General features: G+C 45.5%; 1 protein-coding gene across 1 annotated transcript in view; it reads right to left on the bottom strand.

Moving 5' to 3' along the window:
- BLMH (bleomycin hydrolase) overlaps positions 1-15,150 on the bottom strand; it is a 784,033-nt gene that overhangs the window by 297,902 nt on the left and 470,981 nt on the right. The window contains exon 8 of the mRNA XM_086955092.1: positions 6,137-6,295. Within this exon, the coding sequence (XP_086811218.1) occupies positions 6,137-6,295 (159 nt within the window). The remainder of the gene's footprint in view (positions 1-6,136; positions 6,296-15,150) is intronic.

Consider the following 15,150-nt stretch of genomic DNA (forward strand, 5'->3'; position numbering starts at 1 on the left):
CTCAGGAAACGAATTGTAGGTTCAGTAGACGATAATGGCTACGAGTCTGCGAGCTTGGACACAGGGCATTGAGAGCGGCCAATTTTCAAAGAATGTTCTTCCTTTCTAGATGGGTGGCCTATTACACTCCCTCCAGGTTCCATAAATGGTTCCCTATGCTACCGAATGATTGTTTTAGATGCAATCTGGCAGGGGACTGGACACATTTTTCACTTGTCCGAGATTACAACACTTTTGGGATGAGGTTTTTAGGTTTATTATCAAATGTGTTTCATTAGATATCCTTTCATGTGCATCGTTGGCGCTATTCGGTTTCTCTTATGTAGTTGATCAGCTCTCATTATACAAGAAATTTTTCATTCTCCCTAGCCATAGCAGTAGCCAGATCCTTAATTTTACAGAATTGGAGATCTCAGAAAACACCTACAATGGCCTAGTGGCTACACAAGATGGAGGACTTCAACATGTAAGGAGGCCTACGTGAAGAAGATAGGTGCGATGCAGAGATTTGGGGTGACATTGAAGAGCTATTTCGCAATCACACACATTAATGGTACTATGTGACTTATCTATGGGAAATTTCCAGGCGAAGACTGTAATCATACAGGTCATTAAGCTAGGAGTCACATGCTGTCATAGATTCGATGTTTAGAATGCTGGTATAGTATATCACCTAAAATGGGACATGAACTTGTGTTTTCTTTTACTGTACATTTTAAATGGGAGGCTCGATATGCAATAGGTTTTATATTCTTTGTCTCAGTATTTTTGTGTATCATTTATCATGTACTAATGCATTATGAAATTTGTTATACTTATTGTCTATTTATTATATGTGACTGGAGAGTCTGCAAATTTGTCTGCACTATGTACGCTTTCTACGCTCAATTTTTTTTGTTTAAATTTACCCAAGATATAATGTACGCAAACATACTTAAAACTCCCCCCCCCCCCCCCCCCCCCCCCCACTCCACCCTACCTGGATATCCAGAAAATCAGTTATAGGTAAAGGCTTCAAAGAACTAAGTTTGACATTCCATTTTCAGAAGGACTGTTCTTCTACAGTCAAAATAAATTTTTTATCTTTTGTACGCTGATCACAATTCACATCTTGAGTATTCATTGGCAACCCATCTTTAATGACTTAATTTCCTTTCCAAGGCATTTTTGTCCTTATTGTATTATTGCAGCAGACTACAAAATGGCTACTAATGCTGTCAAAAGCGCACAGTATGAAAATGTTAAGATAGATTATTCATAGAACATTGTCCCCACTGAACTTGCAGTTATAAGCAATCAACTCCCCTAGACAAATACCAAATATTTTTGGGAAGTCGTAGCCCACCAAATGTTAGTACCGGGTTTCCCTTTCATTCAATTCCACAACTTTCAAACCCTATATCATTGAGGGTGCAGACCTCAAAACATCCATCAACCACGATATGCTTTCTCAAACTAATTCCTCATGGTAATGACCCATGATAATGGCCCAAGAAATTGAGATTACATAGAACAGCAGTGCTAAACTGACCACAATCTCCCTTTGAGTGCTTTTTTCTCAAAATTGCCCCAGCTTAACCTACTTTTCAAATACTGTTTGAACTCCCTCTTCCACTTACACTCAGGATTCATTTAAATCGGTACCATATGCAAGAAGTGACTCAGCTTTACGTGGATTAGAACAACAACCCAGTTTCCTTACAAAAGGATTCATTTTCTTTGGTTTGTAATACAATCTAAGTGGGGATTAGAGATTTATTTTAATGGTTGCATCTCTTGATATTGTGTGATGATATGATAGACAGTCCACTATTTGCAAATATTTGAAAGGCGGACTAGGACATAGGGAACCTGATTTCCCATGGCAAACCAAACATCTAGCTTGGTTCATCCTATTCTCTCTCTCCCTGTGCTTTTTTACTTTTTAGGTCGAGGTAATATGGAAGTCGGAGATTTAATGTTTCTTAGTAGGACTATTTGTCCCGCCTCAGTTTTTGCCTCTCTCCCATTGGCTGCCTTCCTAAACGGAGGCCAGCCATTGGAGGAGAGAGCCGTCCCTCCGAATAGGCTCTGTCTTTTTCAGATTTGGGGGCGTAAGTTTTGCTGTTCTTTAGACAGTGACGGTGTCTGTCAATCAAAACAGCAAAACCACGCCCCCAATTCAGAAAAAATCGGAAGCTTGCAGCCGCCATTTTGTTTCACCGCAGTGACGGTGAGCATCGAGCCTCTGCCCCAGTTTGTGCCGTTTTTAGTGCTCCTGCACCCCTGTTTGAAGTCCTCTGCCTCTGCCAGGGGCAGCGTGATGTGCTTTCGGTATCTGCAGCCAAATGTAGGCGTTGTGAAGAGTGGCAGCCATTTCAGGCCGAAGGCGCTGTGAAGAGTGGCAGCCATTTCAGGACGACCGCCGCCGGAAGAAGTCCAGGTGAGTGCTTGTTGCCTTCTGATTGTGCCCGTTCCCGCCCCCCTCCCGCTGTCCGTGTCTCCTCTCCCGCCGCCCCCCGTCCCGCTGTCCATGTCTCCTCTCCCCCCCCCCTCCCGCTGTCCGTGTCTCCTCCTGTGTGGACAAACGAGAGAAACGAGCGTGAACACCTGGTGCGAAGAGCTTTGCAGCAATTTCATCTGACACACTTGGGTATATGGCTGCAAGGTCACTGGTCCCGCCGATTACACGTAAACACACGTGTTGGGGGCATCACAAACCACACCACGTTACTAGCAATGAAATAGCAAAGTTCAATTTGGAGCACGGATGACCACCAACCCTTACACTGTACCGAAGGCGCAAACCGAATGAATGCAGTCACAATAAAGTATATAAAAACACAGTGCTCCAAGACAGATTCGGGAGCACAGTTTGGCATTGGACAAACGTTTGCACAAGTTATTGTTAACGACGAGTCACGGTGGAGGCTTATGTGCGAGCTCTGTTGTATTCCCTAAAGATTTAGCTGTGGACCGCATTATAGCAACTCATGACTCATCGTGCAATTAACAGTGAAGAAACGCACTTTAGCTGTTGTAACACCCTGCAGGGAAGATTCCAGAATGTATGGTGGCAGTACTTTTATCATCACGATAAGCACAAGGAAGGCACTTTAGCACATAGCCTTCGGTTAGATTTGGACCATGCTAATTCCAGATTAACTGCACTTTCAGAGTTTTACTCTGTGCTTAATTTGAGCTGGTTGGTGCTCCGTACCTTCACTTAATTCTCAACACTAGCACTAATGGGCAAAGATGAGGGCGCACCACGGGAGCAGGGCTCTGCTACCGGCCAGGGGGGGGGCCCTCTGAGGGCGAGGAGTCCTGGGCACAGTGCTGGGCATCCCTCAGAGCAGGACGGGCTCTCCGACGAGGGCTGCTTTCAAGAGCTCATAGTACTTCTGCGCCTCTCGGGAGCCGTGCAGCCCCTCTGTCCCAGGGTGAGCTCTGTCAGGACATCCCCCCGAAGTTCAGAAGGACCCGTGCCGCCGCCATCAGCCCTGTCCGTCTCCTGGAAAGCGCAGCGTTTCCATTGCAAATCCGTTGCCTCCTGTAACAAAATGCTCCAGTGACAGATTCTTCAAGGCCACCCCGAAGAGACTGCTCCTGGCTTAGCTAAACACAAACACATCAGGGACAACAAAGAGGTGCGCACTGCAGGGTTAATGTATTTGAGGTCAAGTTAGAGGCTGCGCTAAACGCAGGGTAGGTACTGTTACCAAATTTCTTTAACTCTTTAAACAATAAGCGTGCCTGTGAGTTAGCACTCACCCACGCAGTGGAACGCGTATTTGAAATGTTTGGCAGCTTTTCTCTCAGTGGAAAACTATTAGAAACTCAATGTCCCAGAATCCCTAGCAGCTGTTCTTTTCGCATCACCAGACGAGCACCTCAGAAACTTTCAATGCTATGTAAATACAGGGCAGATATTAGGTAGCAACCCACCTCTTATAGAGGCACTGCGGATACTTTGTTTATGTATCGTTTAAAGGAAGAATCCACCAGCAAAACGGGGGTGAAGCCAGCTGCCGGGTCAAATACGGGGAACATCCCCACAGAGGGAGCCTAGGAGAGCAGGGCTCGTCCTGTCTTAGCTCCAGCTGCTATGGCTGACTCGTGCTTCAGCAATGTGGTGCTGCGGGTGTCCGTGGAGTCGCTGCAGGTGGCTCCCGGGTTGATGGCGGCCGCCGTGGGAGTGGTGCTCGGAGTCGTCGCAGGGGCCCTGCTCTGCTTCTTCGTGTTCCTGCCCCGCTTAAAAAAGGTAGCGTGCTCCCCAGCCGGGACTGACTTTACAGCTTAATAATATCCGCATTCTTACCCCTCTCAGAATCGCTTGCATTTGACAGATTGTATGCCAGTGGAAACCACATAGTAGATGGTGTCATTAATGTTTATGCGCTCTTGTATCTTATTTTATTCCTCTCTCTTTGTTAGTAGGAGCCACTCTTCTAGATTGCTTTATTAAAGTGCATATTTATAGATTTTATAATCTGTGCACATAATTTTAGTTGATTTTAATTTAGCAATACAAAGATTGACAAAACAAATCAGGGGAACACATCAAACTTTGTCAACAGATGAAAATTCGGGAGTGCAGCACAGCGCTCCTTGAATTGCAGCATTTCATAGACTTTGAAACAACTGAGTAGTAATAACAGTAAAATAGCTCCCACCTTGAACCATATCTTAAATAGCACCAAGGAACACTGCCCATACTCCCTATAACAGTTTCCTATACCCTTTCGTCGTCCTTCCTTTCACTTATCCATCCACACATCGGTTCTCACTTTCACCTTTTATTCATCCACATTTGCATGCTTCCTTCATTGTCCATCCACTTGTCGGTATATGCATGCATCCATTTATCTTTTTAGCCATTGATCCAGTCACTAGCCCATCACCTATCCTTCCACCAATCCTGAATTCACTCTGCTACTCATTGCTCCATCCGTTACTCCAATTGGTTCATTCTAAAGTCCATCCATCCTTCCACCCTTCACCATTTCTTCCTTTGTTTCGAAGTTTCCTTCCTTCTTTCACTCTTCCTTTCCCCTTCTATTCTTGTCTTTCTTTCTGCCCATCTTACTTTTTCCTCCTGTGTAGATAGCTTTTTTTGTAGGTGGCTCTATGTGTGGGTGGCTCTGTGTGTATAAATGCAATAGGTCATGCATATGCGAGCGATTAAGCTATTGGCATTGTAAACGACAATGCTATTTATTTATGATAAAAAAGGTCATAAGCAATGCCAATAGCTCTACCTTTAATAATGCCGAGACCATTGCATTGTAAATGCTTGTTATTGGTTTGCTCTTTTTACACTAAACCACAGCAGCTTCCTGCCAGTCGGAAAAAGTTTGAAAACCGGTCTCTTTCTCATTTACTCGATTGTAGCCCACCAACACCAGGAGCCAGAGTATTTAGAGTTGAAATACCCGAGGAAAGGATATACACTGACAAATACTGAATTTTGTTTTTACCTCCTGTTTAGTTCCATTACTAAAAACACAATTTTCCCGCATAACTAAACATATCTAAGAAATTATGAAATCACATACAGCTGGAAAATATCACTGAGCAGCTCATTAAGGAAAACCTACCATGTTCTAAATATAGAAGTGTAAGTGCGTTCCTTTCATTTCATAGAATGTGACCTTTGTGCAATAAACTCAAGCAGCTAAATGCAACAGTTTCAAACCTTCCCATCATAAAGCCTCAGATAACCTCAAACTATACACTTTATAAAAAGAAATAAGATCCACACTGACAATGAAACACTATGGACCACCCGCTACTGCCAAAGTCCATTAATGCAGAGCCATCTAATGTAGTAATTATTCAAAACCTCAAACTGCAACCCTAATAAAATAATGTATGACTACATTTTATTTTTCATGTAAAGAATGTGTAAATTAAAAGATAGGGTGCGGACAAGGCTTTTAAGAGGTAACAGGTGAAGTTACAGGGCGAGATGAGTATTATTGAAATTACTTGGACGGTAAGTTAAGAAACTGGGTGCCAAGGAGGTGAATGAGCTACATTTAGGTGAACCTTATAATTGCTGTTGTCAAAGATGCACAATGAGCACACAATAGAACATGGTTAGGAATTATAAAGAGGAAATATATTTTTAAAAACAAACATTATTCAAACCAACCTCGCCGTCTTTGATGGAAGCAGCCGCAACTTTTTTCAGGGTATCAATGGGCTGGTTGTTGTACAAGGTCTTTCTTCCCCCAACCATGTTTCCAAGGAACTCCACCGAGTAGAGCTTTCCGTACTCATGAGATGGCCTCGGGTCGTTAACCAGGCATATCTGTCAAAAGCAAAAGGTGACTTTTAAAACTCTTTAATCAGTACACTCAAGTAAAATGAGCCAAGAGTTAACTGCACCATGAATGTAAGAGAAAGCTCATCAAAGAAAGGGGCATTAGTTAAATAATAAACAAATTAGATCACTTACGAACCGACTTGCTTGTTTATTGTTGGCAAATCAAAAGAGAGAAGGGGTGACGGTTTAGAGCTACCCATGCACGGTGAAAGACCAACTCGGGAGATAAAAATGTTAAGATCAAAAAGTACAAATACAGCAGTCATAAATAATATACACACTGTAAGAGTACAAAATGATGTTCAAGAACACTTATATTAATAATTGTAATCAATGAGACAGAAATAAGATCGAACTGGCAAAGCCTATAGGTCAGACCTTTTGGAACTAATGGCTTCGCCAATGTTTTGTGAAGAAAAAAAAGAAAGAAAAGATGAGAGGACGTAGCCGCATTATTTCGCAGGCATGCACCTGGATAACCATGACAGAGACAACATTAAATTTTTTGTTTTATTTACGGGTCAAAAAAGTGGACCAGTTACAAAAAACAAAAAAGAAAATGAATGTCACTAGTGTGAAATCACTTTTTGTAAGGGAGTCTGTCCCTTCAAAATATTTCTTTTATAAAAGGCTACCTTGGAGAGGAACAACAGAGAAGTGCGTGGCGGAAAGAAAAGGGGAATGGGCTGGGCTGGTTGGGTGGGTGGGGCCCTTAAAAAAATAAAAAAGCTCGGTTGGCGAGGAGGGAAAAGCAGCATATGCAGGAGTGTGTGACGCAGGAGAGAAGAACACAAGAGAAAACAACACAGAGCGAAGAGCGTGGGGGTTTGGCAGTAGGAGAAGCAAAAGAGAACGAGCAGCACATGAGTGAACAAGCATTGGAAATGCAATAGGTCTCGCAGCATTAGAGTTAGTGCTTTTAGAATTGTTTATGGGTTTTTTTTGTACATCTTTAGCATTTTTGTTTCCTGTAGCCAATGCTAAAGAATTACAAAAAAACAAAGGCATAAACATTTCTAAAAGCTCTAACTCAAATGCTCCGAGACCTATTGCACTGTGTGAGGGTGAGGGGTTGAGGGTGAGTGAGGGTGAGTGATGGGTTGAGGGTGAGTGAGGGTGAGGGGTTGAGGGTGAGTGAGAGTGAGGGTGAGTGAGGGTGAGGGTGGGTGAGGGGTTGATGTTGAGGGTGAGGGGTTGAGGGTGAGTGAGGGGTTGAGGGTGAGTGAGGGTGAGGGTGAGTTAGGGTGAGGGGTTGAGGGTGAGTGAGGGTGAGGGGTTGAGGGTGAGTGTGAGGGGTTGAGGGTGAGTGAGGATGAGTGAGAGTGAGGGTGAGTGAGGGGTTGAGGGTGAGTGAGGGTGAGGGTGAGGGGTTGAGGGTGAGGGGTTGAGGGTGAGGGGTTGAGGGTGAGTGAGAGTGAGGGTGAGTGAGGGTGAGGGTGAGTGAGGGTGAGGGTGGGTGAGGGGTTGATGTTGAGGGTGAGGGGTTGAGGGTGAGTGAGGGGTTGAGGGTGAGTTAGGGTGAGGGGTTGAGGGTGAGTGTGAGGGGTTGAGGGTGAGTGAGGATGAGTGAGAGTGAGGGTGAGTGTGAGGGGTTGAGGGTGAGTGAGGATGAGTGAGAGTGAGGGTGAGTGAGGGGTTGAGGGTGAGTGAGGGTGAGGGTGAGGGGTTGAGGGTGAGGGGTTGAGGGTGAGGGGTTGAGGGTGAGGGTGAGTGAGAGTGAGGGTGAGTGAGGGTGGGTGAGGGGTTGATGTTGAGGGTGAGGGGTTGAGGGTGAGTGAGGGGTTGAGGGTGAGTGAGGGTGAGGGTGAGTTAGGGTGAGGGGTTGAGGGTGAGTTAGGGTGAGGGGTTGAGGGTGAGTGTGAGGGGTTGAGGGTGAGTGAGGATGAGTGAGGGTGAGGGTGAGTGAGGGGTTGAGGGTGAGTGAGGGTGAGGGGTTGAGGGTGAGTGAGGGTGGGTGAGGGTGAGGGGTTGAGGGTGAGTGAGGGTGAGGGGTTGAGGGTGAGTGAGGGTGAGAGGGTGAGGGTGAGTGAGGGTGAGGGGTTGAGGGTGAGTGAGGGAGAGTCTCATTGTAGGTACATGGCTTTAGTAGGGTAGCGGGGAGAGGGAACAGACGGAGGATAAGGGGAGGGGGGAGGAGAAATGTGACACGGCGGGCAGGGGAGGGGGCGGAGCAGGATGTTCGACTTGTTGATTATTGCCAATCCTTGCATCTCGGGGAGATTGTTTGCATTTCTTTGCGGTCCTGAAGTCTTATGCCAGGATCAATATGGTCCTTTTTGACAGGAGACTGAAGTGAACTCTTGAGGTGCTGCAAACTGAGGGTGATATCCATCTCTGATCACATCCTTGTGGAGAATGTCATTTGTCTGGTGGGGACATGGCAGCCTCCCTGAAACATAGAACTCTGCAACAGTCTTTTAAGACCGCCAATAAACCAAACAGCTATTCAGGAGCAAATCAAATAATTGTTCATGTTCACTAACTTTGGCTAAAGCAACCTGGAAATTATTTGAGATTCTCTGACAGTGGTAATTAGGGGCAGCTTCAGTCTTTGTCCTGAGGGGACTGCTGTGAGTTAGGGAACTGCATAGAGCAGAAGATACACCCGCCTAAACAGACCGACTGTGAAACGGAAGCTCAAGGTCGCTAAGGATTGGTTCCCCCCAGGTGACTATCACGGAAAATAAGTTAGCCTCTACTCATAGGTGCACTTTATTTCGCGCCGGAAGTAGGCGGGTTCTTTGTCTTAGTGTAGTAGGTTTGCATTTCTCAAGAAATAAAGCATCTTCAAAAGACGAATTGAGTAGCCATGTTGGAATGGGGAACTCAGCGTATCGTATCCTATACTTATAGAGAAGTAATCCCCATAGTGCTTTATATTCCACTAAAACACCTTAATGAAAACTTAGAGCTTTCGATAATCAACAGACCGCCCAGTTAGAACAGTTACTACATCAACATTTTCAATATTCGTCTTATGTCTGTACGCCATATTTGAGTTAGCCGTCGAGTAACTGATGTGTGTGAGAGTAAGTGTGTCCCTTCGGCACCCAGACCCACTTCACCGGTTCCACATTATAGTCAGTGAGAAAATTCCACACGGCGATTTTATGGAGTTTTAAACACGTTTCGTTCGGCAGCACGGGAAATGAAGAAACTGGGCTTCGATGCAGACAAGCGAGCAGCAGGAACTCTGATCAACGGAACCGTAGTTGGATGCAATTTTATGCGGGTTGCGGAAAGAAGCAAACCAACGGAAGTGTGTTTGTTTTTGGTGATTTGAAATGACACCGTCTGAGCCATGAACCTAGACATCAAATAGTTGTGTTCCCCCGAACCTCCAAAGGCAGAGCTGCACTGCTCATGTGAGCAAGGAATTTCAACCAATTGAAGAAAAAATAAACTCAGCTGACAGTGGCGGACGCATACAATCAGTGCCAATGTGCAACTAAAATCCATTGGAATTGCCTTGCCAACAGTTCAATGTATGCCCAAAACCCATTACGCAAAATACATCTCGTAACAAGACGGAGGGAAGAGAGGGGAGGGGGGAGGAGAAATGCGACACGGCGGGAAGGGGAGGGGGCGGAGCGGGTTAAATTAAACTAACAAGACGGAGGAAAGAGAGGGGAGGGGGGAGGAGAAATGCAACACGGCGGGAAGGGGAGGGGGCGGAGCGGGTTAAATTAAACTAACAAGACGGACGGAGGAGAGGGGAGGGGGGAGGAGAAATGCGACACGGCGGGAAGGGGAGGGGGCGGAGCGGGTAAACAAAGACGGACGTGCACGCGCTTTTAAGCTCAATGCGCATGCGCATTGAGCTTAAAAGTCACGGGCACTGCAAGGAATCGCCACGATTCCTTGCAGTGTGGATAAAGAGTTGATAAGCCCCCATAGTCTCGCTTGCTCGATGCGCATGCGCATCGACAGGCGAGACCTAAAAAGCAACACAGAGTACCAGGGATGCGGGTATTTGTAAAGATGGAAGGAGAATCGCACATAAAAAAGCTGGAAAACTCACAGAATGTTTAACCAAAAAGAAAAAATAGTTGCCAAAAAGAGAGCAGTAGAAGGATACAAGTGAGCCAATCAAAAGAATGGCATAGAGGCTATGCTCGTGGTGGGTACGGGGGGGGGGGGTGTTTTGGGCAAACGCATGAAGATAAAGGAAATCCATCAGACAGGCAAGAAAATGGGTGATAATAAAGCCAGCCAATGGTAAGGAGTAATGCAACAAAATAGGTGTCATGCCACCAAACATCATGCGAGACCTAAAAGATATTGGCAATAATGAAAGCTGCAAATATAGATATTTTCTTGATAATGTGCTTAGCATACGTACTGAAACAGTAAGAAAAAAGGCAAATAGCTGTGACCCAAAGGTTCAAAAGTAACTGCTCTAAAAGATTTACATGTTTGTATGAATAGTTTGGCTTACATACAAATCATAAACAAGCACACATTGATTGCTTCATTTCAAACACTGATTTTGGGAATGCTGAGATAGGACGGCATGCATTACAGTTCAATATTTTGTATTTATCATATGGTCATATTCTCTATAAAATCTCCATGAGCTTGTCTGTCAATGTGAAAACTTCTATTTAGGTCTTTGGAAAGGCGACCATTTCAGGGTGCAAGAATGCAGTGTGGCTTGCCTGTATGTTATTGGGTGGATCAAATGGTCCGGATCGGAGACTGGTTGTTTAGGGACAGACGTGATTCCACTTGAAGGCTAGAGTTGGACAACTTGTATGTAACCCTATGGACTGTTATCCCACAATAACAATCTGGCAACAGATTGCCAACATATGATTTAGAAATCATTTCTGACGAAAAATGTAGGTTTGACATTGAGTCACCTCAGATACCCATTATTTACTTCTACCGAGAATACACAAAGGAGGGGTGCCTCCACCTGGTTATAGAAGCAAAAGGCTCACTCACTCAACACTTAGCTACATTTATTGACCAATTCCTTCAACCCATGATGTGTGCTTTACCATCATACATCAAAGATACTAATGATTCCTTAAGAAGAATATATGGCATACCTTGGGACTCAGATTTTGTGATGGCTACTATAGATGTAAACCCACTGTATACATGTATTGATCATGATACAGATTTAGCAGCTAGGAAAGCATTTTCAGACACTAAACCCTAACTATCTTAAGCACAATGCGATGCTGGGTAACTTCTTTACATTTATTTTAGAAAATGTCTTATTCCAGAATAGCCTCTATAGTCAGAGGGTTACGACAGGTACTCATTTTGCCCCATTGTACGCTAATCTTTATGGGATTTTGGGAGCGGAATTGGACGGGAGAATTGATTTACAGGAATCCGACAGTCTTATGATGCCATTTTATATAGAATATTTTCTGGATTTGGAATAGCACCATAGAGGCTTTAATCAGGTTTCATCACGCACTCAACATGAATGTCATGAACAATTAATTGAGTTTGGGTTTCAGTAAAGCAAGCACATATTTTTTGGTGGCAGTCTACCAGACAGTGCAGCTGTCTGGTTTGCACTCCGCACCACCACCCCGCACTCCGCACAACCACCCCGCACCACAACCCCGCACTCCGCACCACAACCCCGCACCACAACCCCGCACTCCGCACCACAACCCCGCACTCCGCACCACAACACCGCACCCCGCACCACAACACTGCACCCCGCACCACAACACTGCACCCCGCACCACAACACCGCACTCCGCACCACAACACCGCACTCCGCACCACAACACCGCACTCCGCACCACAACACCGCACTCCACACAACACCGCACTCCACACAACACCGCACTCCACACAACACCGCACTCCACACAACACCGCACTCCACACAACACCGCACTCCACACAACACCGCACTCCACACCAATGCATTCTACACCACTACTCTATACTACTGCACTCTACCCTGCACCACTCCACGCCACTTCTCTCTACCCTGAAACAATCTACTCTACAGCACTGCACTTTACACCACTCCTCTGTCCTGCGCCACTGCACTTTACACCACTTCCCTCCGTTCTGTGCCACTGCATTTTACATTTCAACAAAGGGAGAGGTAGGGAGAATCAAGGACACTCTCTCAGTCCCCGGTTAAATGTACTTCAACAAAAAAAGAGAGGTCTGGTCAGTCACAGGACTGCCACAAATTTGGAGCGAATGATGGAAGGGTAACACACTCACTCAATTTGAGTAGGAAGGCCCTCACACACCGACCTGGTCAGTGTCATGCTTCATCATCGGGCCCCACCAAAGAGGCCGAGTGCCTCTTTGGTGTGCTGTGACGCCAGAAAGACTGCGGAGCTGGTCGCGTGGGGAGGGCGTGATGTGAGTGAAATATAATTAAAAGTGCCTAGGAGGGTATCAAAAAAAGTCTTTAATGAGTGATCCCACTGCATTTTACACCACTCTAATCCGCTTTGCACCACTGCACTTTAAAACACTCCACTCCGCTCCACGCCACTGCAATCAACACTGCACTGTATGCCACTGCGCTCTACACCGTTACTCTGCGGCACTGTGTTCTACCCTGCGCTCCACGGTACTGCATTCTACCATGCACTACTCTGGCCCACTGTGCTGTGCCCTGCGCTACTGCACTTTACCCTGCACTCACCGGCACTGCATTGTACCCTGCGCTCGACGCCACTGCAATCTACCCTGCACACGTCTGCACCACTGCACTCTACCCTGTATTACTATACACTACTCTGAGCTCTATGCTACTGTGCTCTACTCTGCACTACTGTGCTACATGACACTCCCGCCCCTGCACCACTCCACTCCACTCTATGACACTTCACTCTGCCCCACTCTATTCTACGCCACTGTAATCTTTCTGCTCCACTATACTCTATACTACTCAACATTACAGCACTCTATGTCACTGCACTCTACAACACGTTACTCAAAATCAATAGTCTCTGCGACACACCACTCCACTCTGTGCCACATCATTCAGCGCCACTCTATTTCATTGCACCATATGCTTCAAAACTTTTACTCAAAACTAATGCACTCTGCACCACTGTACTTTACGACACTTTACTCTAGTCTAGGCCACTCTACTTCATTCCACACTATGCTGCTCTACTTCATTAAACTCTGCTCCACTCACCTTCTGCTCCACACTATGTCATTATACGACACTACTCCACTTCATGACGCTCTACGCAACTCTCTCTATGCCACTTAATTCCACTCTATTTTATTACACACTACTAAATTCTTCTCCACTCTGTGACAACCTACTCTGCTGTATGCCACTCTACTTTAAATGGACAGTTCTCATGGTAGTCAGCACATCCAGACTCACTTCCGACATCGATTCCATACTATTGACTAAGGAAGCATATTTGATTATGAAATTTAACAGTATTCCGACGGGCCTTAATGAAATGTCTGAGTTGTCCAGAGTGATTTAGGTCATGATATTGGGCGCTGTTTGCATTAATCTGAAGGCTGGCGTAAGTTTGCAGTATGTTACCAGTAACACCATGTCTCTCGGAAAAGAAATGAAGAAAGAGATGTTAAAGTGGCGAAAATGCAAGGTGTGTTGACAGCCGCGGCACTCATTCATGTGACACTACATAATGGACCTTGAAGCACGATATAATTCCCTCAATTAGGAAGCCCAAATTTTAAAAAAATGCGTAATTTTTCTTCCTCTTTTCTCGATCCATAACTATGACAAGAAGGACTATGGTTATAGTAGGTGGCAATCGAAATGTAAACAGGCAAGGGGCCGCAATGAACTACATCTCCCAGCATTCCTAGAAGTGTTCCGTTAAGGGTCACGAATCAGTGCTTCCGGGTTAGCAAACTAGACGCTGCGGGTAGAGAAGACGCCGAATATGGATTGTATTAGGTGAGATTTAAAGCGAAGGGCTCAATAACAGACTTATCGAGAACGGAACAGAGAGTAATTCCTGTTTCGTTGATTGTTATGTTATGTTATGTTATTTACATTTTTAATGCGCTCAGCTGCTCCAGCGAAGGAGCGTCCTGGCGCAGGGAAAGGTAGACACAACATAACACAAAATCCAGCAACAAAAAAGCAGAACACTTAAAACAGGGAACATTTAAAACAAGAAGGTTTTCAGGGCCCTGCGAAAGGATATTAGATCATCCATAAGGCGGATTTCCAAGGGGAGCGCATTCCAGAGGGTAGCAGCTTTCACTCGGAAGGAGCGACCCCCCCATCCGGCTAAGTCTAAAACGGGGGACAACCACCAAGGATTGTCCAAGGGATCGGAGTGAACGGGTAGGAACGTAGGGAGAGAGCAGTTTGTTAAGTATCACAGGTGCCGACTCTCGAAGAATTTTAAAAACCAGGCAAAGAGCCTTGAATTGAATTCTAGCGAGTAAACCGCGTGAGACGGAGATTTGGTCATTGAAGCGCACCGAAAGAAAAAATCGTGGAGACCGGCTCCTGCAGTGGCTCCCAAAAGAGTGAGGTGTGAAGGTTGGTCAGTTGCTATGGGAAAGTGGTGTAGCTAAGAGGGGAAAGAACGCACAATAATGTGTGAACACGCATTTCTTGCAACAGGATCGGCAGAAAATAAGAAAAAAGCTGGGTCCAGACCGTAAGCTGAATTTTACACAGGTAGGAAGAGCTGAGAGCTTAGTAAAATGCACCCCTTTAAGTAAATAGAAAAGAGAATACCACATTGCTATATGTCTCTCAACAGACCCAGCTCCAGTCCTTGATTCCCTGCGCTTCCATGCAGTTTATATTTGATGGGTATTCATGAACTAGGAATGAACACAAGGTAGGCACGTCACCGGTGCTCGTAGTCAGAATCACGTAACAG

This window comes from Lissotriton vulgaris, chromosome 2_1 (assembly GCF_964263255.1).
Source record: "Lissotriton vulgaris chromosome 2_1, aLisVul1.2, whole genome shotgun sequence".
NCBI classification, from domain to species: Eukaryota; Metazoa; Chordata; class Amphibia; order Caudata; family Salamandridae; genus Lissotriton; species Lissotriton vulgaris.